This window comes from Acipenser ruthenus, chromosome 10, assembly GCF_902713425.1.
Source record: "Acipenser ruthenus chromosome 10, fAciRut3.2 maternal haplotype, whole genome shotgun sequence".
Classification (NCBI taxonomy): domain Eukaryota; kingdom Metazoa; phylum Chordata; class Actinopteri; order Acipenseriformes; family Acipenseridae; genus Acipenser; species Acipenser ruthenus.
Window position 1 is genome coordinate 36,058,113 of NC_081198.1, and position 26,139 is coordinate 36,084,251.

General features: G+C 38.1%; 1 protein-coding gene across 4 annotated transcripts in view; it reads right to left on the minus strand.

Annotated features, from left to right (window-relative positions):
- LOC117407176 (neurobeachin-like protein 1) overlaps positions 1-26,139 on the minus strand; it is a 75,607-nt gene that overhangs the window by 35,069 nt on the left and 14,399 nt on the right. For 3 of the 4 annotated variants that reach the window (XM_059032120.1, XM_059032118.1, XM_059032119.1), the window contains 12 exons: positions 22,703-22,794; positions 20,356-20,517; positions 17,635-17,716; positions 15,938-16,065; positions 13,460-13,542; positions 10,278-10,363; positions 8,345-8,651; positions 7,825-7,931; positions 4,080-4,166; positions 2,223-2,306; positions 1,612-1,710; positions 125-705 (listed from right to left, as the gene is read on the minus strand). In XM_059032120.1, coding sequence (XP_058888103.1) covers positions 125-705; positions 1,612-1,710; positions 2,223-2,306; positions 4,080-4,166; positions 7,825-7,931; positions 8,345-8,651; positions 10,278-10,363; positions 13,460-13,542; positions 15,938-16,065; positions 17,635-17,716; positions 20,356-20,517; positions 22,703-22,794 — 1,898 coding nt within the window. The remainder of the gene's footprint in view (positions 1-124; positions 706-1,611; positions 1,711-2,222; positions 2,307-4,079; positions 4,167-7,824; positions 7,932-8,344; positions 8,652-10,277; positions 10,364-13,459; positions 13,543-15,937; positions 16,066-17,634; positions 17,717-20,355; positions 20,518-22,702; positions 22,795-26,139) is intronic. The other variant, XM_059032121.1, reaches the window with a different exon arrangement.

Consider the following 26,139-nt stretch of genomic DNA (forward strand, 5'->3'; position numbering starts at 1 on the left):
ATATGCAGTCTTGCTGTTCTTGCTTTTAGGAGTATAGCATTTCTTTCTTCTACTTTCACAGTGACCACATCCAAAATGATAGACTGACACTTGCCCAGTATAAAGATAAAAAAGCAGTTCCTACCTATAGAGTTGCTTTCTCTTCCCTCCTTTACTGAAGAGCCCACTCCCCTGTTGGTCCTGATCCAAGCACAGCCAGGCATAGAAACTGAAGGCATATCCTGGCCAGCGTTGGATTGTGGGCACAGAGATCCCTGCCATGCTAGGGGACAGGTCAAAGTACTGCAGTGCATTATCTAGCCCCTGTTTGCGGGCCATCCCAAGGATAGCCCTCATTACCAGTACCACGTAAGGGTGGGCCTGTTTGGGGTCCTCGGTCCTCAAAAGCCTAATTAGCTGTAGAAGCTCCCCTGTGCTCAGTGATTGGCTGCCGAGAGAGCCTAACAAACTAATCAGGTTCTCCGCACAAGTCCGGTGAAGGCAGGTATGAAAGTTCAAGGACTCCAAGATGCGGATCACCATGGAGGCGTTGACACAAGTGTTGCGGCTCTGGCGGTTGAGGCTGCAGATTCTTTTCAGCCAGTCGGAGATGAATATCTGAAGGTCATGCGAGTCGAGATCCGGGAGCCACTGGATAAGCAGCATGAGGGGCTGGACGTTGCTGATCCCCAGGATCCCAACTGAAGTGTGGTCCCCTTCAACAGCCTGTAGCAGAGAGGAGAGCATGTTTTAAAAGGGCGGAAATGAATCCTTCAAAAAACAAAAAAACATACTATAGCAGGCTCTTGGAGCAATTCATAGATTTTTTTAAGCATAAAGTAAATGTCCACCCATAGGGTTTATTTAATGATGCTTCATTTTGCTGTATTTTATGTACTGTAGTAATATTCATAAGTGGGTCAATAAATAACCCAAGAGGGAAACCCCAGCTGGATTATTACATTGAGTTTAGCAGCTGTTGATAAGCAGCCAACATTACATTTAGTCTAATCTTACGATCTTAATGGGAGAAGAATGTCATTCAAACAGTTACATAATACTCTTAAAAGCAACTACACTTGATTAAAGGACATCATTTTGTTTTCCTATCCAAACCCTGTGTGAAAACAGAGGGAGAGATCTGTGCCTGACCGGAAAAAGTCTAAAGATAATTAATAATTAATAATTAAAATGAACACTTTACAGGCTAAAAGAAAAAAGAAAAAAAGAAACCGTCATGTTAAAACTGCAGTCTGTCTTTGGAGATCGTAGGAAGAACAAAAAATGTGTAGGTATTATTCTGATAGCACTAGGCTAGCCTATATTCATACAGGCAATGCTAGCAAGGAGGTTCGTATTGTCCTCTTTCTCACTTTAATACAAATCTACACTTCAGTGACACAACCTGTGTTAAAGGGTATGGCTACAAACTAAGCATTCATATCTGGCACAACAGGCATTGCTGCTACATATTGGGCATTTTTATATATTTTTTATGACTATTGTACTTGACTTAAGTAATATTCTGCTTGAAACTTCAAGACTCATACGGTAAATACAGTATTATAATAATGCACGTTAATAAGTTTCCATAAATGCCAACAGGTTTTATGAAAGAAAAAAAAGATTTACCATGTTCAGAAGTTCTTTCAGCAGCTCTCTTGATGGCTGCCCCAGGGATTTCAAAACTTCATACAAATGTGTGTAGCCAATCCTCTCTTTGAACACCTCCTTCAGAAGAAAGAGCACAATACAGGAGCAATACAGGAGAGTTAGTTAAAGTAGACTGCTTTGACACATGGATGTTACTGTTATTGCATTACACTTAAAAAGCAGTTTTTGTTTTTAGGCTCAAAATATTACAGGTGCAGAGATGATTACCTGGAAGCCTAATAGCCATATTATCAATTAACTGGACCATTGCCTGGTCCCAATAAAACATCTATTTTTGATGTGCAGGTCCTTCATAGGCTACAAAGGTTCATAACATTTGCTGTGCTTTTAAAGCTCAGATAAGTATCTTTGTTACTTATCCAGAAAATCAGCTAAGCAGACTACTTACACCCCCAGTTACTGTATTTACCTTCAAACACACTATAAAGTAGAAACCTCTTCATAGTGGGTCAGGATATTGAAAGATCTAAGCAACAGGAAACCAGAACCTCTATGCAATCACATGAAGGTAGAAATGTCCTATTTCTATATCAAAAATAAACACCTGTATCTTTAGTGGTGTAGTTTACCTTAGCAGCAGGGGATTTGAGCATCACTGTCGTGAGAGCTTTTATTGTGGATACAGCCAGGCAATCCAGCCGACCCTGAAACACCTGCAGCAGAGCATTAAAACCACATGGATGGAAAAGGAAATGAATGAACTTAAAATGATATTTCCTAAGCTTCCCTGGTTGCTACAAAATGCATACAAGAAAAATAAATAAATTCTTATGTTTAGCCAAAAGAGAGCAGGCTTTTTTCTCAAAATGATATGCTGTAATTGATTTGTATTTAAGAAGTTTGACAAATTCCAAAATATTTCAGGTGCAGCATTTATGTATTTATTTTCAGGTAAAGGATTCTTTAAAATTACTAAATTTAAATTCTACAAGTCTGCTCTTTTTTCACCTTTAAAACATACATTATTGAACTGACTGGTTAAGTATTACTGGCCAGTCTGTACAGGGTTGCATTTCCTGGCTGCAAAGCTAGTCCAGTAACAAAGGCTTTTGCAATCAAACAACAAGTATTTGCACAGAGCAGGGATGGAAATAAGACTCCCATTGCATAACAGTTTGATCCACTCCTGGTTTTACTAGGAGTATAAAAAGACACAACTGAGCTTGTTACTTATACACTGTAGCTGATCAAGCGAGTATTCAAATCTGGAATGGGTGAAACTGCTGTGCAATAGGAGTCTTATTTCCATCCCTGCACTGCACAGCTTCATCAAATGCTCTTTCTGTTGATTTGTGGTCCTGGTTCAAGCTGTTCTTTGCCGACAGGAAAGACGAGATTGACAAGCATTAAATAAAATAAAACAATAGTAATAACATATAAAAAGAAAAAAAAAAAACCAAAAAAAAAAAACAAACAACTGCGGGCACCAACCAGCACCTTCCCCTGCACTGAAGCCAGTGGCATTGAAAAGAGTTTCTGACACACAAACAAATTTAAATAACAAACATAAAATGCTAATAATAAACCCATGGCCCAGCACCACAGCTTAGATGAAAAAGAGAAACATAACCCGACAACAATGGAACAGCAACCAGGATAACCATTCCAGTACAGCACACCGCCCATTTCTAGTTTCAGTTGAATTAGGTTCCAAGAATTAGGTTCCAAGAGCAAATAGGGCTGCTACCACACAGAATGGAGAAAGAGCATGGTATAAGTTTACATGCAAGCTCTTATAGCCAGGTCAGCATTCTACACCAGAGGGACAAAGTCCTCAAGTAGACACTAACAATGACATGCTTTTTAGACATAAAAATATGTACTCAACATGTAAAAGAAGGTCGGAGAAGATCATATTAAAGGATATCATTGCTTTCAACGACCTTGATGTTTAATATTAGTTGGTTTGCATGGTTTTACGAGATACATTAGCCACAGCTAATAAAAAAAATAATAATCTTTGTATTCCAGGTGCAATCTGCTTATTTTGCAAAAGGCAGAAACACACGAATAACGTTACAAAACGAGTAAGAAACAACTTAGGCAGACCTGCATGGGTGAAAGCAATGGAAAAGTGTGTGAATGCTAGCTACGGCACATATAAATACCATGCTTGTGTTACAGTACATATACAGTGCTACCTGTACATTGCACATACACAAAACTGAAATTCAACCCAAGGATCTTGTTGTCGAACCCATCCCCCCCCCCGCCCCCCCGGGCTGGTAAACATTACTACACTGACCTTGGCATTGTTTAAATTGAGGAGCAGAAGCTAACATATCAATACACTGATCTCTCGCCCTGTTTGTAATTAACTCTTGTTTTAAGAGAGCAAGGCTTACAGACGGGCTTGTTTTCAGTACTGGAATGGTTATTGGACTGTGCTGCATTCGCTAGCAGAGGTGAGGAGTCGCTGGGAATACCTGGTCCTCATTCATTTCTGTCAGAATTTTGTTGGCAAGATCTTTCTCGCTCTTGTCTGCTGCCTTACATCTAGCATTTACAACCAGCTGTTGAATGAACAATAAGCAATATAAGGTGTTTTAAAAGTCTCGTCTGCAATACAGGGTCATAACATTACTTAGGGTTTGAACAAATACATATTATAAAAAAAAGCATGCAGAAATAAAACAGGACTTTACTGTAGAAAACTCCTGTATTTATAAAATACCCTTGTTGTAGATAACATTACAGTATCTTGTAACTGGCAAATGTATGATTTACAGCGAGTAATGTATTAAGAATGTATTATGACCTTTGATTTAGTGTTTTAATTATAAAAAGTATAATGCTAATGTTTTACAGAAAAATCATAATGCATCTTAGGCAAAACACACAAAAAAAGGGTTCATAATTAATAAATTTATATAAAAGCTTTCATAAATTAGCTTTACAAAACAATAAGAATGTTTTTACGGCCGTTGACTGAAAATGGGAACTGGGTTAGGGCCACTAAAACTTGCTGTGCTCTGTCCTGTACGAGTCACAGAAATATCTTTTCACAGAGGAACCCATTTCACAGGGGAGAACAATTATATTTTATGAATTAGGAATGAGATTTCCATTTGATATCCATACAAGCAGCATATACTTTCAGATTTAAGCAAGAATGCGATGCAGAGTAAATATACATTTAACAAAATGTTGTTTTTCAGTCTAAACCACATTCAAATTATTCTTTCTTTTTACATTAACGTCCCCTGTCTGTTCCTCTATCCGTTTAAATCAAGGGTCTCCAATACTGGTCCTGGTGGGCTGGTGTCCAACTGTACCCTAAAATAATTAATTGTACCCCTGGTTTAAATAGATCTTTTTTTTTTTTTTTTTTTTACCTACACTATAGGTTTTTCTCCTGGGCCAAGGAGAAATTGACGTCTGGAAAACAAAACGGGCAGCAACGCCGTGGGACTTGTAAGAATGTTATGTTTAAGAAACACATTAAAATGTATTTGAAACATTTGTATATGACACTGTTAATGAGAACAATAATGCTTGTTAGATAGTGTCAAACCCCTGCCATGAAACACATCGCACATCAAATCATCTCACACAGGCTTTCAGATTCGCCTGAAGGCACGATGCTCTGTGTTAATGGCACCAGTGACACAGACATGCAGATAACGTCAAACCAGTTCACAATTTAAACCCTCACTTTGAAGTGCAGATTAGCTGATGCAAATGAGGCAGCTACATTTGAAGATTTTGACACTTAAAGCGGGGAAATGCATTCCAAATGGCAAGATGTAGGATTTGTATTTGAAGGGGTCACTGGAGGTTTAAGACAAAGTTACTTTCAACTGTCAACTGCACATTTTCTTCATCTCAGTTACTTTTGTGTGATTTTTAAAATCACCTACTAGATTTTGGCTATTTTTTATTAGAATAACCTTAGATTAGATTTGAGTCTTACACTTAAAAAGTGATACTTAGCTAACATCATGAATTGAATTTTTGTTTGGTGTAAATTTATAGTATAAGCAATGGTTCTCTAGTAATCGCTGGGGCAGAGTGTAAATCCAACTGGTTAACCATTCACAAAGACATCTCAGAAGAAACTGACCATTGCAACAGAGCCGTAACAAATATGCACAAAAGTCAGATTCTTCAACAGGTCATCTAACAGGGGCTAATCCAAGTTCTAGTTATTTAAAAGGTACAATAACCAGGTGAGAAGGGTGTTCGGCCTTGGGTTTAGTTACAGCTTTAATTCAAGGTGTTACTGAGGAACTTGGCAATTGGCTCCAAAAACCTTTTTTAAATGTTCCAGAGCTGAAGTTGTGTGGTTCAAGTCAAACTTAACTTCCTGGTGCTCAGTATAAAAGTTCTTCCATCATAAACTGTGCACCAAATCTAAACCAAGGTCCATTTTACATACAGTAGAAACTAGTAAGTAAAAGAGATGCAGGAGGGGTACTCATGCAGTACACAGGTCCTAGTAAGTAAAGAGATGCAGGAGGGGTACTCATGCAGTACACAGGTCCTAGTAAGTAAAGAGATGCAGGAGGGGTACTCATGCAGTATACAGGTCCTAGTAAGTAAAGAGATGCAGGAGAGGTACTCATGCAGTATACAGGTCCTAGTAAGTAAAGAGATGCAGGAGGGTTACTCATGCAGTACACAGGTCCTAGTAAGTAAAGAGATGCAGGAGGGGTACTCATGCAATATACAGGTCCTAGTAAGTAAAGAGATGCAGGAGGGGTACTCATGCAGTATATAAGTCCTAGTAAGTAAAGAGATGCAGGAGGGGTACTCATGCAGTACACAGGTCCTAGTAAGTAAAGAGATGCAGGAGGGGTACTCATGCAGTACACAGGTCCTAGTAAGTAAAGAGATGCAGGAGGGGTACTCATGCAGTACACAGGTCCTAGTAAGTAAAGAGATGCAGGAGGGGTACTCATGCAGTACACAGGTCCTAGTAAGTAAAGAGATGCAGGAGGGGTACTCATGCAGTACACAGGTCCTAGTAAGTAAAGAGATGCAGGAGGGTTACTCATGCAGTACACAGGTCCTAGTAAGTAAAGAGATGCAGGAGGGTTACTCATGCAGTACACAGGTCCTAGTAAGTAAAGACATGCAGGAGGGTTACTCATGCGGTACACAGGTCCTAGTAAGTAAAGAGATGCAGGAGGGGTACTCATGCGGTACACATGTCCTAGTAAACTGGGTGCGACTTGCACCAAACCATTTCCGCTCAAGACGATTCAATGGGCCTTATTCATGAAACTATTTGTTTTTCAAATCCTGTTTTGTTTAATTATAAAAAAAGTTAAAAAGGGTACTGTTTGTGTGTTAACAGTTAATTCTCTTGTTTAAATGGTCTCCATGCTGGGGCCAATGTTTCTAAAGAGAGCAGTGGAGCCAGTCACACGCATTCAATTGTACGATCAACTAAATTAAATACTGGAGAAAAAGCCACAGCGAATCATCCATCAAACAGATAAGCAGATATGCTTTAAGAACTATAAATAACTGTCTTATGCCATTGCTGCAAACTGAGAGTTAACTACCAGTGCTGAAATAGATTTTTATATTAGAAAAAACATGTATTGTTTGTTTGTCTGTATGTCCCTATTCTGCCTAGCAGTGAGGAGCTAGATACAGTGATGAAACAATTTTGAATATTCTGAATTTGAAGCATTCACAATTTTTTTAATTTAGCTGAAGCATGGGTGGAAAGAAGACTCCTATTGCATGGCAGTTTGATCAATTTCTAACTGAGGACAATTAAGTAAAATGACCAAAACATAACACAGAGTGAAATCTTGCGAAATAACAAAAACAAGAATTAAAAAAATTGCTCAGATATTTTCAATGGCTTTACATCTACTACTTATGTCTTTAAATAGATAGACAGATGTTTTAGCTGTGGTTTCCCAAAAACACAACACAACACACGACAAAAAAGAATGCCGGTCAATGATGACTTCTTATTTATGCAATGGTTATAAAGTCATTATTTGCATGCACCTCCGATAATAAATGTATTGCCAGTCGTGAGACACCTGCTGCCCATGTACAAAATAATAAAAAACGACTTGGCTTACAACAAGTATATGCACACAGCTTTGTGTAAAGAAGCCAAAAACACCTTCCCCCAGCCTCCCACTTTAAAATAAAGAAAGAGCAGAACAGTGACCTTGTGCAAAGTGTCATGCAACTGATACATACCTTGCTGTTCTGAAGCAATCGGATGAGGTGCTCAAAGCAGTTGCTGTTTAGGAAAATGGCCTGAAGGACCGGTCTGTCAGAGCAATCAAACATTTCAGTGATGGTGTCTAAGCAATGAAAAGACAGAGAAAATAATTTTACAAAACAAGTGCATGCCCACATTTTCACATTGTTCAACAGAACACATCTAAACAAAAACCTTTAACAGGAATGAAAAGGGCATTTATTAGAAAAAAAGGGAGTTAATCTTTAATTTAATGAAAAAACTATTGTGTTCTTAATAACTTGCTACAATGCATTTTTTGGGGGGGACGGACAGACTAAAGAAATGAAACTGTAATGTTTGGGCTGTGGCAAACATCTCACTTTCATGCACAGCAATAATAAGGCATCAGGAAAACCATGAAACTTTAAATATATAAAATCACATGCGCAGAGCTGTGCTGTCACATTGACGCACACACCCCTATCTATATGTGGAGTCCCAGTCTGGCTCTGGGTGTGCAGAAGCAATACTCACTCAGCATCTGTATCTGTAGTGTGATAAACCTGTTCTCCCACTGTCTGGATTTGGTCTTGACAGGCAGTGCAGCGGGGTCTGAGTTGAGCAGCTTGAAGTAATTCTCCAGGATGGTGCTGATCTCCACCTGCCGCTGGTCTGAGCTGCTGGACAGCAGCATTTGCACCACTTCGGTCAGGCACTTCAGGGTCAGCTCGGCCTTCCAGTTGATGTCATCCGGGTCCTTGTCCTCTATCAAATCACAGTCTGCCAGCAGCCTCATCAGGACCTCCATGGTGGCCGGAGAAATCGCCTGAAGTGCATTGCGCTGGAAAATATAGGAGATGTATTTGTTTTTGTCCAAATTTGACCCAAAGACTAAAACAACAAGGGCAATTAATGTTTGGAACATATTACATACAGGGTGACTGGCTGGCTGAATACGCATACATGTTATTATTAGTTCTCTCAATTTCTTTCAGGTGTGAAATGTGTGTGGTGCAGATAGTAAACAGGGTGTGGCAACCCTATTTAATACATCCTAATGGAAATAATATGTGATATTACCCATGATGCTTGACTAATGTATATAATAGGCTCCTTACATTAATGCTCTGCAATAAATACAACTGCACCTCTCAACCTAAATAAATACTACTGCCCAGGGTTGTGTTAGTTGTGTTAATAAGTGGTCATATTATATTGGCCCTATACACTATTGTGATGTTATAATCTTTAAATCCATGTTTGGGTTTAACAAAAATATTTAAAAAAAAAAAAAAAAACACCTGGAACATTGCTTTACTTTGAAACTTCATAGTTAAGTTTTTAAGCGGATTACTACTGACCTCTATTCAACCATGTCTAAAAACTACAGGAATATAAATCTGATCTTCAAGTTGGCATACTTGAAATACTAAATCAGTTTCTTAAAAAGGCATTCTTGACTGCGTATTAAAAATGGTCCTTATCACAATATTTCAGCTGACAGATTCTCAAGGCCAGTCAGAAAAATCTGCTTTTCGATTTACCCAGCAAACCAGCTTTCCATTTGCTCCCCCCCCTCCCTCCCCCCGATCTCTTCTCAATGCCTGTTTGGAGGACGCATATACTGCATTTGCCACAGACCACTTTTAGAACACTTTAACCCTGATGCCCGATACAGAATTCGTGGTAATAACTCATTTTATTTTTCACAGCCAGTAATCAATCACACCTCTCTGGTCAACTGAGTAGTGACATTTTAACAGTTTAACACAGATACTATCAGTTAGGGTATATTTTGAAACTTTCAATGCGGTCTGTAAAATATATTACTTCAAGTGTTGTAAACATCTGAAGAAGCTTGTGACTTCAGTAACTATGTCTAGTTTAGCAGAGTGCTTGTTAGGAAGAATTTGAAATGTGCTGTTACAGACACAGGTGTTTGTTTAAAAGCTGCGGGCAGGCTCCGTTCTAGTTCAGTTGTTCTGTTACTCAAATGCAAATTTAGCACAACTGTCAAACTGCAACAGTTGCCTCTGATATCCGGTGAAGACAGCTCACAGATCCCTATAACAGGTCAAACGAGGGTGGCAACCTCGAGTCAGATCACAGCTAAAGGTTGCATGATTACCCCAGTGTGTGCTGAGGTGACCTGCAGGCTTCCAACTTGGATTTGTCTGTAGCTCAATCATAATTTAGTAGGCAGGCGTACAAATGCATCTGTATTCATCAGTGAGCTAGACCTATATCAATGAGCCAATGCCATATCAGGTAGCTGCTCATCTCAAACACACTGGAAAAATAAATATAGCCTATAACTTAAAAGCCCCCTTTCTTTAAAGGTAAAGCAGTATTGTTTTTTTTTCACATTTGTAGCTGTTTTGCATTTGAGAATTCCACTTTTTTTGTGGGCTTCCCAAGGGGTGCCAGCAATATGGATAGCCAGTGAATCAAAGGTAGGCATCCACACCTGTCCTCCAGCCACAATGGCCCCAAAGAGATGCAGAAGGCAACATTTTAGGCTCTCCTTCAGATGTTCACTCTCTTGAAAGCATTCTGTAAGATAAAAAAGAAAAGACAAAAACATCACAATGTTTTAAGGGCTACGTTTGAACTACAACCCATCTTGAACTTGCATGGGGTCTGTATTCTTGAACACAGTAATACAAATAAAGAACTTTTGAAGTTCTGCATACTGTACATTTTTATTTTTTTTGTCCTATAGGTAATCTGCAGAGGCTACATATATATACAGTTTTGTAAAGAAGAATGGTTAAATATTGCCAAATCTAGGTGTGCAAGGTTGGTAGAGACCTATCCCAACAGACTCACAGCTGTAATTGCTGCCAAAGGTGCTTCCACCAAGTATTAACTCAGGGGGGTGGAGACTTCTCCAATTACGATCTTTCAGTTTTTTTTATATATAACTTTTTTCCCCCCTTAACAGTGTGGAGTATGGTGTGTAGATAAGTGGGAAAAAATCATCATTTAAATGCATGAAACTCTGAGGCACTGACACAACAAAATGTGAATAAAAGTTCAAGGGGGTGTAGACTTTCTATAGGCACTATATATAGCATTTACCACATACCACTTTTAGAACACTTTAACCGTGATGCCTGAAACAGAATTTGTGGTAACAAACTGAATAGTGACATTTTATTCTATTTGAAAACAGTTTAACACAGATGCTATCAGTTAGGGTATATTTTGAAATACATTCTAGAATATCTACAGTACATACACTACAAGGCAAAGTCATTGTAAAGAAAAGCATATTGACAGTAAAAGAGGGATAGCCAGGCCTAATCATTCATTTTCTCACCTTTAATAGCTGTAGCAACATTATCACTGAACGTCCCTTTCTTAAGCAGTTTAAACATGTATTGTAATGTACTACAAAAATTTACATAGCCTTGACAACACTAACCAAAATATCTTCAGTACAACCGAATGCGAAGACATGTTGGTGCTGCTAATGCTATTTAAGAATATTATGAACAGCCCTGGCTATCACTTCTTTAAGTGAATACATCAGCCTATGCTTGTTTACAATCCTGCCCAAGAGATAGAATAAGTATGAAGGGGTTATTCAAGTTAATGAGGCCTGAAACATTATACTAGCTATAGCAGCCTTTAATAATTAATCAGTAGATCACTTTATGAGGAGCCAGGCGAAGGTCAAAGTCCGAACAGGTGGTGTGACTAGGAATTAAAACAGAAACCGTTTCCAAACATGAGTCTCTGCCCATACCATCTACAGTTACCCCGAGAATGTAGTTTAAATTTGCAGACAGGACTTTAATCTTCATGGAAAAGTGACTCAATTGAATTATTTACAGCCATTGCAGTATTCCACAGGGGATCAATAGAGACCCTTATCGTCATACATAGCCATTCATCTTATGTTTCCTCAGCAAGAAATACAAGAGAGTTATTTTTCTGCCCTCTGCATTTAACAACAACATTCTGATAAGGTTAAATGTCACCAACGGGAATGAAAAGGTGCTGAAATACTCGTTCTCAAAAAGAGTACAAATTACTGTGTCAAGCCAGTCCTACTGAACTCACTCTGAAACATGCATTGTATGATTAATGTTATATCACTTAATGTTATTCAGATTTGGTACTGTGTGCCTCAGTGTAGGGTTAATTAGTACTGTTCATTTAAAGAACGAATCGTGCGCAAAGATTGTAGGCTTGCAGCCAGTAATCATCATGTTACCAAGTACAACTGTAATGTACTGTAAATGCGTGGCTTGTCTCTATGTATTATTGTTCTTTTTTTTTTTTCTCAGCTCCTTCAGACTAATGTAGATTGCAAGTCTTGCACTTTATTCAAAAATATTTAATATTAATTCAGATTGCACATTTCTAATGCATCTCTTTGGGCTGAAAAATATGTTTGCAAAACTCAACAAACATTAATTCAAAGAAAAAGCTGTCTATGTCTTGCATGCAATCTTTTTAAAGATGTAAAGGTCAGTTTTAATGGATTTACAATCACACCAGACCTAAACACTGCCAGCCTCAAATTCATAAACCTGCACCAACATGGACCTCTTTCTACAGTCTAGTTGTTATTGGCTTAGTTCAGTGATGTTAAGAAGACCTGTGAGAAAAACCCCAGGTAAATTGATATATAAATACATATTATAAAAATGATTTAAAAATAAAATCAAACACAAATTATCACTTCATAATGATGTGAGATCTGGCACTCTTGTGGAAAGAGAAAGTTAATTTTCAGCAGCAGCACTTAGAGTTTTAAAACAAAAGGCTGATTCTTCTCACAAACCATGATGCTCCTTTTAAATCAGTAAACAGCTCTGTAAGAACATGCCTGACTCTGAACCTTTTTCTTCACGGCTTCAACTTCATGGTTGTGATTTTATTTGAGCTTGTTGATGAGGATACAGCTACTCAGATCACCGCTAGCCAATCAGGGTAACCCAGTCACTCACTGTAGAAAAAAAGAATTGGCTCCAAATCCTACATTCTAATATTCTTATATTAACATGGCTGTGGTTCCACTTTCATGTCTTCAATACTGTATATTTACAGGAACTTACACACAAGACTTTAGTTTTTACCTTTTTGATGGAAGAGTTTCTGCATGTTTTATACAGGTTGCAGGTGATATACAAGGTGTTCAGCATAATAGGGTATTATTATTATTATTATTATTATTATTATTATTATTATTATTATTCTCAGCACAGCTTACAGTACTTTTGATAGGCTATACCGTATACAAGAGGTTTGCATTATACAAGGAATTAAACCCTAGGCTGCCCAGCCATGCATGTAATAGACAGGGTTACTGTTTTGCGTTTCAGAATATTATAGCTCCATTCATTATTTATGTCACATGATAGTTCACAGGGTTTTGCACACATGTTACATGTACACTTTATTTTAGGAGATGCGAATACATGTTTTTTAATTTGAAAAAGAGCCTGGTGTCTGCCTCACCTTCATGAATTCGGAAACCTTCATGTGACTGCCCTACAAAATGCAAAGGGACAGTACACTGTGACTTTATAAACCCAAGTGTACATTTCTGAATTTGTTATTAACAAGAGCGATATGCAGCGACGGCATCTGCCAACGGGATCTGAATGAAGAGCAGGTGAATTTCTGGGTACTTACGGTAAAAGAAAGGGATGAACTCCACGGTCAGAGGGGCGGCTTTGTATTTCTGTCTGCTTTTCTCTACTGCACTCACCAGCCCACTGTGGGAACGAATGAGAACATTTCAGAAACACTGACTAGAACTGCGTCTCCAAAAAAAAAAAAAAAAGTGTCAATATTGTACACTTTACCAACAAAAACACCACTTCAAAACAATACAACAAGGTTTCCTCTTGGGAATACGGGTTTGTTTCTACCAGCCTAATATTAATACACAGAGATACATCACCCAAACCCAAAACTAATACATCACCCAAACTGTTTAGAGTGGATGTTTGTGGGATTTTAAGCAAAGACACAAGTCAAAGTATGGTAAATACAGAACTGAAGATTCATGTATCAAAGTATCAAACCCCTTCAAGATGAAGTAATGGCACAGTGGCCTAGTCAGAACAAGAATCAGTCAACTCCGGTTCCAATCACATACCATCAAATCCTTCAAGCCGAATTTGTGAAGTGAGCTAGTTCACCCCAACTTGAAAGAGTAGGATATTTGACTACTGGGGTGTGCCACGTTATTCCTGTCCCCTCTGGAAACGTGGCAACTGAGAGTTAGTATGTGGAAAATTTTCATACAAACATCTAACTTGGGTAAGAAATGGTATTATAATTTTGATGGTAACCCCGTTAAGACCTGAAAGATAATGCAATCCTCAAACTTACATCAGGCTAAGGGTTCATTATTTGTGAACTGTCCCACCACAGTAAAATTATTTGCTTCCAAAATGTTTTATTACCAAATGTGTCTTTTCATAAGCAGATTCTGGAAGAAAGTGTGTTTAGACAACCAAAACCACAAATCCCCCTCACTTCTCAGAGTGATTAAATGTGGCTCTCTGCAATTCAACACTGCTTAGAAAAGGCCTGATTACTGTACTGAATAACTGCAAACCAATACTTACAGTAAACTACTATAATTCAGTCTTAAGCTTACTGAACTTAAAATGTATGTAGCACACTGGAATAAAAACACTGAAGTAATGTTAGTCATTGTGGATGTCAACTTATCTCAATGAACTGACTGATTTCTGAGGTTAATAGTTTATACAGCAGAAACCTTCATAAAAGGGTAACAGTGTTCCAGGATATACACTGCAGTACTAATGTTGCAGGTTTAAAACACAATAATACAGGTACAAGTTTGTAATACAAACACATTTAAAAAAATCATCAATATAACCAGTGCTACACAGATTTCTATCTGATCAGTTACACAAGTAATGAAGACTGATCCAAGTAACTCCCACCTTGCAGTGCATCTCTTGACCCGAGCTCAAAACCCCCGTCTGGAAGTCAGAGTCGAAGCACGCTTGGCTTTCTTGGACAGCTGCCTGCCAATAACTCTCAGATTCTGATCAGCCGGCCCGCCCTGTGGCTGGCAGCACAGCACACAACACAACTTGCAAGATGCTGCCAGCAGCCCAAAAAACAGGAATTCAGCCTCCCTCATGAATAAAAGGACCAACACCCTGGGATACTGCACATTGCTGCTGAGCCAGAGTGGCTCCTCATAGTCAGGCAAGATGTGTTCGAAATGACCGAATCATTCCAAATTGTTCAATACAAGGAAATATTATACGGTATTAGGAAGCAAGATGCTGAAATGTCACAATAAGGAACTTTAAAGGTAATGCTATTGATAATAACTATTGCTTACATAATCCAGCATTCCTTAGTCCTGAATTCTTTCTCAAAAATGCTTGTGGTTTTTCCTCCACAACCAGTTTGATTGCATTATTGCAAAACTTGATAAACAATGCTATGAAGCAAATTCTTCACTAAGCACAGCAATCTCAGGTATACTATTCCTCCCAGATACTCACTTCTGCCCCAGCATTACAACCCATTTCACAGGGCTGGGCAGTATGTCAATTACAGTAACAACTGCTCATCAAAACAGTAGAAATGTACTGTGACAGCTTGCAGATCTCCATCAAGCAGGAATAAACAGCTTTAAGTTGGAAATCAGACTTTCTAGATATCCAGGAGGTTGTTTTTTACTCCAGTGCATTGACCCTGCCCCATTCACCAGTGTGGGTGATCTGGCAACTGTTTCAGTCTTTCATGAAAAAAATAACTTTCTGTGAGAAATGTGGGAACCTCAGTGGACAATGCTTCCAGGTCAGGACCATGATCTGAAAGGGTAGGATCATAGCTTGTTACCTGAGCTGTGGATGTATGGAATGTTTCATAAATGGAAAGTATGCCATTTTATGACTTCCTCATTTTCTCTTTAGCGGTCTCTGGCTTCCAAAATTCACTGTTCTGATATTTCAGTGATAACAGCAATCAGGTGAAATGTTTGTCTACTTGGATACTGGCCCTCTGAACAATCTGACTGAATGTCACCACAAACTCTGTCATAAAGGTTATGTATTTGTTTTTTTAAACTGCCCTACCCCTAGATTGCAAAATCCCCTGAATAAAGTGACATACCCAGAAGCCCGGTGCCTCCAGTTTCGATAGGGGTCATACAGGCTCTCGCAGAAGGTGAGGGCGTGCCTGACAAATTCTTCTGCTGGAGTTTGGTCCGCTAGCTCCTTCTCTTTGGTCTTGCTCTTTAGCTAAAGGGAATAAGGAAGAAGTAAACAAAAAAAAAAAACTTGTTTATTGTAAAGTAGCAGCAGTTTCTAAAATATCATTTCTATAATTAATTTTCAAAGTTGTATCGATATATTCAATTGTTTAGCTAATTTTGTGTTTTGTTAAGCACCTGTTTTTATTTTATTAATCCAACGTGTGTGTATGTATGTATGTATGTATGTATGTATGTATGTATGTATGTATGTATGTATGTATGTATGTATGTATGTATGTATATATATATATATAGATAGATTAGGGATGCACCAAATCCAAGTTTTTATGCAATACATTATGTAACATTTAAAGTACTAATCGTGCCCCTGTAAAACAAGATAAAAAACAGTGTGAGGAATCTGAGGATCCATATTCCCAAAACATGAATTATAAATACATTTAATAAACAGGGTAAGTGGGCAAAGTTTCCAAATGGAAGCTTCAACAACCAATAAATGCTACTACTGCCTGGAAATCTCATTTGTATAACTTAAAATGATTAAATCAGAAAAACTGTGATGTGAAAGGCCTCTGACCATGTTAGGCTGCAAATTACAGTACAACAAGCATGCAAGCCAAGCAGCAAAATGTTTTTATTACTGGTACAAAGTTCAAAAGATAATCCTTTAAGCACAGTAAGCCTTGAATCTAGTAGCCGCTATTGCTGTAATTTTGGAGGCAGTGCTACATTAGCATTAGGTTTTTTGTAAAGCAGTAACATTGTTTAGATGACCAATAACAGGGCCAACTTATTTATCTTCTTCCCACAATGAATTTTGACCTGGTGCATTTCAGAAGCAATACTACCAGAATCAACACACATATGCTTCTCCCTTATAGATTTACCAAGCCCAGTCTATTACACCTGGAACTTGTATAGGGGCATTGCTAACCCTTCAACGACATAACATAACATAACATAACATAACAGGATGATGGAGGTCTGGCCGTCTACACACACATATATACATATAAATATATATACATACACACATACTGTAGCTGTGCTTCTCCATGTAAAAATAGGAGGTGCAGAATTATTATTATTATTATTTATTTCTTAGCAGACGCCCTTATCCAGGGCGACTTACAATTGTTACAAGATATCACATTATTTTTACATACAATTACCCATTTATACAGTTGGGTTTTTACTGGAGCAATCTAGGTAAAGTACCTTGCTCAAGGGTACAGCAGCAGTGTCACCCACCAGGGATTGAACCCACAACCCTCTGGTCAAGAGTCCACAGCCCTAACCCCTACTCCACACTATTATTTTAGAATATGTTTACCATACATGCACAGGCACTATATGGAGTGAATAGTAAATGTGCGCAGAGAGTTTGTACTGTATTTGTACTGTTTATACTGTGTCTGTTAATCTTTGTCCCCTGCTCCCCCCCCCCCCCCCCCCAACATACAAGAGGGGTCCATTTGATGTGTTCAATGTTTTTGCAGGTGCATGCTCAAATCTGCAAGTACAATGCAGGTCTCCAACTCAGTGCAAACTTGACAACAGCCAATATGTTCTATTAGTAACTGTTACCACGTACCTGCTGAATATATAGTGTGGTCATGGTGATGACATGGTTGATGTAGGAACAAGTCCCAATCTCCTCCACATTGGACAGATTCCTACCAATAATAATAATAAAAAAACAAACAATCTCAAAACTTTGGTACAATGATTTGTAATATAAAACAAAAATAATGTTGCTTTCCATATCTGAGAGTTGCCGGTGCTAAGGCCTATAACCTTGGGAGGAAAAGCAGAAATTAGGGTTTTATTTAATTAACTTGGAAATGTGTTCGCAGTTGAAATTCCTTATCAGAAAAGCTTTAGTTGGGAAACATCTTTTTAAACTAAAACACAGAAGTTTTTATAAACATTCCAATTTAATAGAAACAGAATAAAACACTCTGGGGAGAAAATACGTTTGGGTAAATTTAAATAGAATATTTGAACTAACATAAGTGTTTTACTTGTATAAGGTTTTACTGTAATAAAAATAGATGTCGTTACAGGAAGACTGTAAAGGCAGAAAACGAGCATCTAATTTAATTGGCTTGAGAAGTTTCTTATAAGAAAGAGGTGAACTTGACTTGGAAGCAGTGTTTAAGCTAAACATAGATACTATGTGGAGCCATTCAGATCTGTGCTGTCCTCTGGCACTACAGGTCTGATGGCTTTGCTGTGGACTTGCAGTGCGAAAAAAAGACGGCTTGGCAGGGCATGTTTCGGAGGATGCTGTTTCGTGAAGTCAGAGCGGGGGTTGCAGTGGTGGACCAATACATCATGATCAATACATACAATTGGCGATTCCAAATTGGGAAAAAAATGGGATACAAAAAAATCCATCGGCGATGACTAAATAAAAAAATAAAAATAATATATATATATTATTCACTTAAAGATAAGAGCTGCCAAAACAGACCAAATGATTACATTTAATTAAGTCTTCTTGTTGGAGAAACGTACACTTTTTTTTTTTTTTTTTTTTTTTTTTTATTTAGTCGTTGCCAATTAGTTTTTATTATGTTCTCCCCAATTTGAAATGCCCAATTATTTTTTAGGCTCAGCTCACCGCTACCACCTCTGCGCTGACTCGGGAGGGGCGAAGATGAACACACGCTGTCCTCCGAAGCGTGTGCCGTCAGCCGCCCACTTCTTTACACTCTGCAGACTCACCGTGCAGCCGCCTCAGAGCTACAGCGTCGGAGGACAACACAGCTCTGGGCAGCTTACAGGCAAGCCCGCAGGCGCCCGGCCAGACTACAGGGGTCGCTGGTGCGCGGTGAGCCGAGGAAACCCTGGCCGACCTAACCCTCCCTCCCCCCGGACGACGCTCGGCCAATTGAGCGCTGCCCCCTGGAAGCTCCCGTCCACGGTCGGCTGTGGAATAGCCTGGACTCGAACTCGTGACGTCCAGGCTATAGAGCGCATCCTGCACTCTAGCGAGTGCTTTTTACTGGATGCGCCACTCGGGAGCCCAGCTGAAACGTACACTTTAAGAAACTATAGTTTACTGTTTAGTTTTAGATTACGTTAGTAAAAGACAATTTGGGTTTAATATTAATTACTGGAGCAGCAAGACAGATGGTAAGGGGAAAGCTTTTAAAGTGCACCAACCCTGTGCTTTGTCAGAGATAACACTTTGGGGGATAAAACATTCTCCTTCCTTCCTTATCTTTATAACATCAGGGTTTCCTGAGTGGAACATCAACCAGGCTTTGACGTTACAATCACTTAAGGTAATAAAATGAAAGTGGACCCACGTGGTCAATGGTATTCTGATAGGTTAAAGAATAAGGGGTGATGTCTAAGAGAAGCTATATTAAATCCCAACATTATATTGTCTTGTTGATTCCATTATGACCTGTGCTGAGGGAAAATGGAATACCCAACTGCTGTACTGAATTGAATAAAACATCTTTGTTGAAATCTACAACGGAGTTCGGAATCACAATAATTATTTATACTGATGGATGCATAAAGGAAAGAACAACACTAACTTCTAACTAACTTATTTTCAAATCAACTCTTCTGATGCACAAAGCGGAGGAAAAGTTATATAAAAGTCAAGGCAAGATTAACAGTCAAGTATCATTCAACTTGGTAACGCAAGCTGTTTTCTCTGACAATCTCTGAAAAAGTTGGTTGCTGTTTGGTCGTATTCAGAAGCCTCTGCCTTCGAAGACAGCTCTTGTCTATACTAATATTCTACAGAAAACTTCCAGATTTTGGGAGGCAAGCATAATCTTGAATTTATATTTATATATTATATTGAAGCATTGCTATAGGGATAGGAATTATATTTTAGCTTTAGATGCATATTAGATGCTTTAGGATTTTTAGCGGTGGCCGTTTATAAGTGTTTCACATGTCTCGCCCAAGGGCAACATATGTTAGAACCATAATAGTTTGAAGTATTAACGCTGTTAAGTTTGTACAAGGTACTGGACCTCCCAGATTGCCTATTAGCTGGGATCCGACGTGGTCTGCAACCATTAGATCCATTTTAAGCACTAATAAATTGAAGGAGTACTAATAATGCTCTGAATTGTTGAAATTCCAACTTGAATGGGTCTGTGTGATTATTCTTGATTAAAGTTGTCTAAAGGCATCACACTGTAAGCCAGTACACAAACTATGCACTTTAGGGTTTGAACCATCTACATATCTTCCTGTTAGCCTCCCCTGGGTTATCTGATAAAGAACCAATGTAGTGCTCGAAGTGACAGCACACCCAGCAGATTGCCTCTGAGGCTGTTACCTGCAGACAACGATCAAGAACTTGACCAGCAGCAGGGATAGGGTCTGCTGTTCCTCCTCCAAGCCATCGGATACTTTCTGAACACACTGCAGGAGCTGGTGCCTCAGGACCTGCAGGATGTTATCAGGCAGCAGAGACATCACTGGAGGGACTTCATCCAGCCTTCAAAACAAAGACATTGGGGGAAAAAAAAATCAGGTTTCTTTGAGTGAGTCTTTGTACAATGCAAAAGGTAAAACTTCTTCACTGAAGGCATCAGCAGAATCATTTAGCAACTAGACTTAGCTAGTTTCTTATAGATTTCTGATTGAACATTTAGAAGTTATGTATGATGTTTTAATGCAAAGCTCACAATTTGTATCAATATATGCATGACAATCCTTGAGTACTTTGTATCGTGCACTATGAGAGCAAATCAGAAAAATGCATGCCTAAAAATATAAAGCAAATTCTGCTTACAGTTAAGGATAACTGCATGCCATATTAGCGGATTATCACTGGTGACAGTTACTGCGAAGTTCTGTGGAAAGTTTTAGCAAAACCACCCAATCGTTACAATGAGCAATTGGGTTGCTTAAGGCAACGACTCGAACATCAATATGTGCAGATCAGTCATGAACGTGACTGAATACTAAAAACACAGCTGGTTTTCTTTTTGGTGCACTATAGTTAAAGTTTAATTATATATATTCAATACAACAGACAGTAGTAGCACTGTCTCTTAATGGAAGGTCCCTAATAAAAATGGTATTGATGAAGTTTTACAATGTTTTTTTCTACGGTTATAATATGCATTTGCCATGTTTATTAATGTGGTTTACCATACATTCTTTACAATGCTTACCTATGCTTTCACTAGGCTTTATTATACTTTGCTATGCTTTTACTATGGCAAACTTACACCATTTTGAATCATTATATTTAAGCTACAGTGTCATATAAATCAAGTTCAACACAACAATAAACACATGTTCTTGTTTCTGTTTACTACAGTTATCCGGAGTTCCACTTTTCCTCTGTGACCAGTTTATTGATATTCTTATCTGTAGTGACACAAGCTTGTTCCTCCTTTGAAACCTGGTATCCCATATGTGACCGTGAGTGTTTATTATGTAGTTCTCAGACTATGATTATATTGGATACTAAATGCCCACAAACCCGATCAGACCCAGGGAATCTAATCTGAATTTGCCAGGATAAATTCATGAGAAATCCTAAAATCCTACTGTGCCTGGGAGTTTTGTCTCTGTCATATGATAATAGCTGTGAAATGAGCTGTAAGTGCGTGTAGAAACAGAATGTCTAATACTTCTGACTCGCACTAATGCTATGCTCGAAATCAGAATTTTGTGCAGCTTAATCCAAGAGAAGCTTTTTTGTGTTGGCATTTTTACCAGTATGTCATGGGGGCACTTTAATCTGCCAGCTAATCCACACGCAGAAGGTTCCGTGCCTAATACTTCGGCTGATTATAACATTACATTTGCACTTGATTCAGATGCTTTAAGCCCATCTACCCCACTGGTCAAACAACTTGATCTAGGAAACGTATACATGCTATACGTCCTGTTTTTTTTTTTTTTTGTGGTTTTAATTGAATTTATGGAGAGATGAAACTGGGTGGTGCATCTTGTGACATCTCGGTGCTGCTCCCTGGCCAAATTACAGCGTACAGCAATATAAAAGAAAAGCACAGGACATTGGTGTTTGAGAATGTCAGTGTCTGCATCAAAAAGTCAGTGCCTGTAAAACTTCAGAAGCTTGTTCTTTCATGAGTGCGTTGAGTGAGATTCCACCGAGACAGCTTTGAGCATAACATTTGCTACTAGTGCAACATTTAATTTTTTTTATTGAAAACAAAGTTGACTTTTTCTAAAAGCAATGCACGCCAAGATGCTGTAACTCCAGCTAGAAACATTTAAGTTGCAGAGAAGAGGCGGTTAATTGGTTTGATGTAAATCGTTTATATTCCTTTCAATAATTGCCATGTTCAAAAGACAAAAGACATATTGGGGGCCGCTTAGCATTATATAACATGACAGCGCAGTTATAAAACTAAACCCAGTCATTAATCTGTGTTATCAGCAAGAAAGCCATTATATCAAATTGAGGCACAGGGACAGATTCATTCAGTGCTACAGATTGCTCCCACATCTGATCCCAAATGTTAACTTGGATTCCTGTCAAAACAAAATGTTTCCAGAAAAAAAAAAAGCCTACCCGAAAAGACTGTTTCCTGACAGCAAAGGAAGCACAACAAATACAGCTCTAAGCATGCAAGGTAAAAGGAACTGCACTGAAGCAGAGCAGACAAGTTGTTTTGTGAAGTATTAAAATCACACTATACCTCGTTGGAGGCTTTTCAAAGTCCACATCCAGACATTTTTCATAGGAGCTGATGAATATCTCCAACCAAAGTTTAAGGTAGTCGGGATCCTTCTGCAATGAAAGAAAAACAGCAAAAATAAATCGGTGAGGTTTACATGTATGGTTTCCTTCAAATTATTGAAAACTAACTAATTCTGAAAGCTCAAGTCAACATAATTGCACAGTTGTCTATGTTATGGATTATCATGAAAATTAGATTTAGAAAAAGTAGAAGCACTTAACACTAGAACTGCCAAGGCAGTCATTTTGACAGTTTTCACTTTTAAGATTTAAATTACTCTGCGTGTTAAAGATCCGCAGTTGCTTGTTCTTGAATTTTCTTAAACACATGTATTAAATGGGTGTCTACGTGAGCATATGTAGTCTGCTGTCTTATAATATTACTATTACAAGAATGTTTAGAGAAATCTTGATATTTTTGCGTTTTGATTTGAGAGCAACTACATATATATTTGCCTTGGCATCAGAAATATGGAACGACTTCATTGAAAACAGCATTGTCTGCTTCAAGCTAAACATAAAAGATTACATGGACAAGTAGCTGTTTCTGACAAAAGCACGGTGTCGCTGGACACAATAGATGTCAAACAAACCTGTCAAATTTGGGATCAAGTTTTGGCTGGCAGCGGACCCTACCCCTACCTGTGCAAAGATGAAACTCACCCAGCTGGTCAGAGACTGGATGACAATGTGGTACTTAGGCTGATGTAACCGTACTTAGGAAAAAAGATGAATGTTACCAATGACAATTATTTTATTTTACTGTAATTAGCAAAACAGTTGAACAAACAAAAACAACAGCCAGGTTGGAACAGTAAACAAAGCCAGAAGAGAGTTTCCACCATCTGTGCAAAACTTAGTACTCAGTGAAAGCAATCACTGGTGTCCAGTTGATGTATTTTACAATGTACTGGACATGGCAGCCATCGATTGCTTCATTTTGTACAAGGAATGCACCAGGGAAAATATCAGTAGGAGAGATTTCATCTTGATGCCAGCCATGGAGCTTTGGCAGAAACATTTCGATCAGAAAACTGCAAAGCGGCAGGGAAACGAAGCTCAACCTGGACACAGTGCGCAGCCATCAAGAGACACATGCAACAGAAGACAATGCCAGGTAAATAAATGCAATAAAAATAAAACTTATGTTGTTTGTGCCCAGTGTGAAAGAGCAGTATGTGGTAAATGCACATGACAAGTTGATCAGCGTCACATTTGTGTGGATTGTGCTAATATGGGGGCTACTTCGAAGTATGTTTCCCTGAATGTGCATTCACGTTACACAATGGGAATGGAGTTATTTTATTTTTTGTGATTTTTTTATAATTACTTTGTTTTTACAATGTTGTATGTATATAACCAGTTTACACAACATTTTCTTTTCAAATGTTTATTTTATTCATTTTTCATTTTTTGAAGTCATGCGTTATATGTGCTAATTCTGAAAATAAAGCCTTATGTTTATTTTTTCATTTAAATACGGTGTTTCCTGTATGATGTTCATGAATGCATCTTTTGAGTTGTATCTGATAGATAGTGTGTCTTCCATTTTCATATCGAAGCTCTTTAAAATGTACCTGTCAAAATGACTACTGCCACGGTTCTAGGTAGCAGCATAAACGAATCCCTGATATTCATAAGATATCTCATCGTCTGTCAACAGAAAGCTTTGCATAAAAGTGAAAAGCATGGTTTCTTATAAAATAAGACAATGATAAGCAAGTCCCAGACTTGAAGTGTTTGTGTGTAAGTGTAATTGTCCGGCTTATGGCAACAGATGTTATTCTCATTATAAAATCTCTTAAGAGCCAAAAACTGGGGGATTACTGTAAATCAGGATTCAGTGTACTGCATTTTACATATTAAAGCTGCAGTGTCCTAATATTACTACTTTCTCTCCTAAGACTTCAGCAAAGGTATGACTGTCATCTGTAGTGGAAGCTTGGTTATTTGTTAGGAAGCAAAGGTGAACATGATGTTTTTGTTGTTGTCTCATATACTGCATAACTTTCTGAAAACCAACCTCTTTAAAAACCAAAACAGGACACAACACCTTTAAGTGACCCGTATAATAACCCCTGTTCATTACTGGTTATCAGAAAGGTTTATGCAGTGAAAAGCACGGTTATAAAAACATGGAAAAAGCATTGCTATTTATCTACTATAAAACCTGACTGATGCCAAGAACCTAAAATATAACTTGTGCCAGCTAGTTGTAGTGCAGACGCTGTAGGAAGTGATAAACCAGCACAATACAATATAATACATGTCTTGTTAATGGAAAGCTGTCATAAAAAGTTTTGTATGTTTAAAAAAAGCAAAAGGTGATCTCTTCTCAACATACTGGAATGTAGCCCAAAGACATTGAGAGTTTTCAAAACAAAAAAAAAAAAAAATAAAAATGCCACCTGCAGTACAAACCTATTGTACCCACCTACAAAAGCCACCAAGCAATTAGCTGTCATATTTACAATGCAATAAAATGTTTGTGGTCATAAAATATATTTTTGAGTTCAAATGTTAACAAGTACCAACTTGCAAAAATGGTAGGGCTTTTCATAAGGGTATTCTGGATTGCTACTAGTGCAACATTTAATTTTTTTTATTGTAAACAAAGTTGACTATTCTGGACAGTTTCTGTGCTGGATCAAGAAGCTCCCCTCTGTGGATCAGGGGTTCTCTTTTCATTATCACCCCTGCTAGAGTAAGTTACCATTTATATTAGTATGTGAAGAAGGCTCATGATTGGAAACTGATCTGCACCCGGACTGACCTCTATAATGCTATTAAATAGCCCAGAGAGATCAATAGTTCTTTGTTATTAAGCAAGTCTTCCTTAAATTGCATGGACTGCATGAAAAAAAAGACCAATTTCAATACCTCGACTTGATCAGCCACAAAAAAATCAACCAGGTGCCAGCAACATGACAAGATGGCGCTCTGTATATATAAAACTAATAATGGGTGATAAAGATGTTTCCCGTTAATTAAAAACAGAAAGTCTTTTCATATGATCAAAAAAAAAAAAAAAAAAATTAAAATATCCTTCCAGTGAACCCACCCTGAAGAAAAAAAAAAAAAAAAAAAAAAGCTCTGTAGAGTAGCAACCTTTTTGGTTGATATATTTTTAGTCCAGAACATTTCACATAACCTGAGCTGCCAAGTTTTTATAAAGGGATCAGTCATATAAAAGATCTTTAAATAACTTAGCAGTTAATGCTTTGGGCTTTGACACTGGTATCCCAGACAACAAAATGCTGTTTTTGTATACGTTAGAGTGTCTAGATATCTTCACAGAAAATATAAAATTCCAGCAACCTGAATTATGCCAATAAACTATATTGTACAACATGTTGCAAGATTGTGCAGTGAATTCTACATCATCTTGGATGCGCG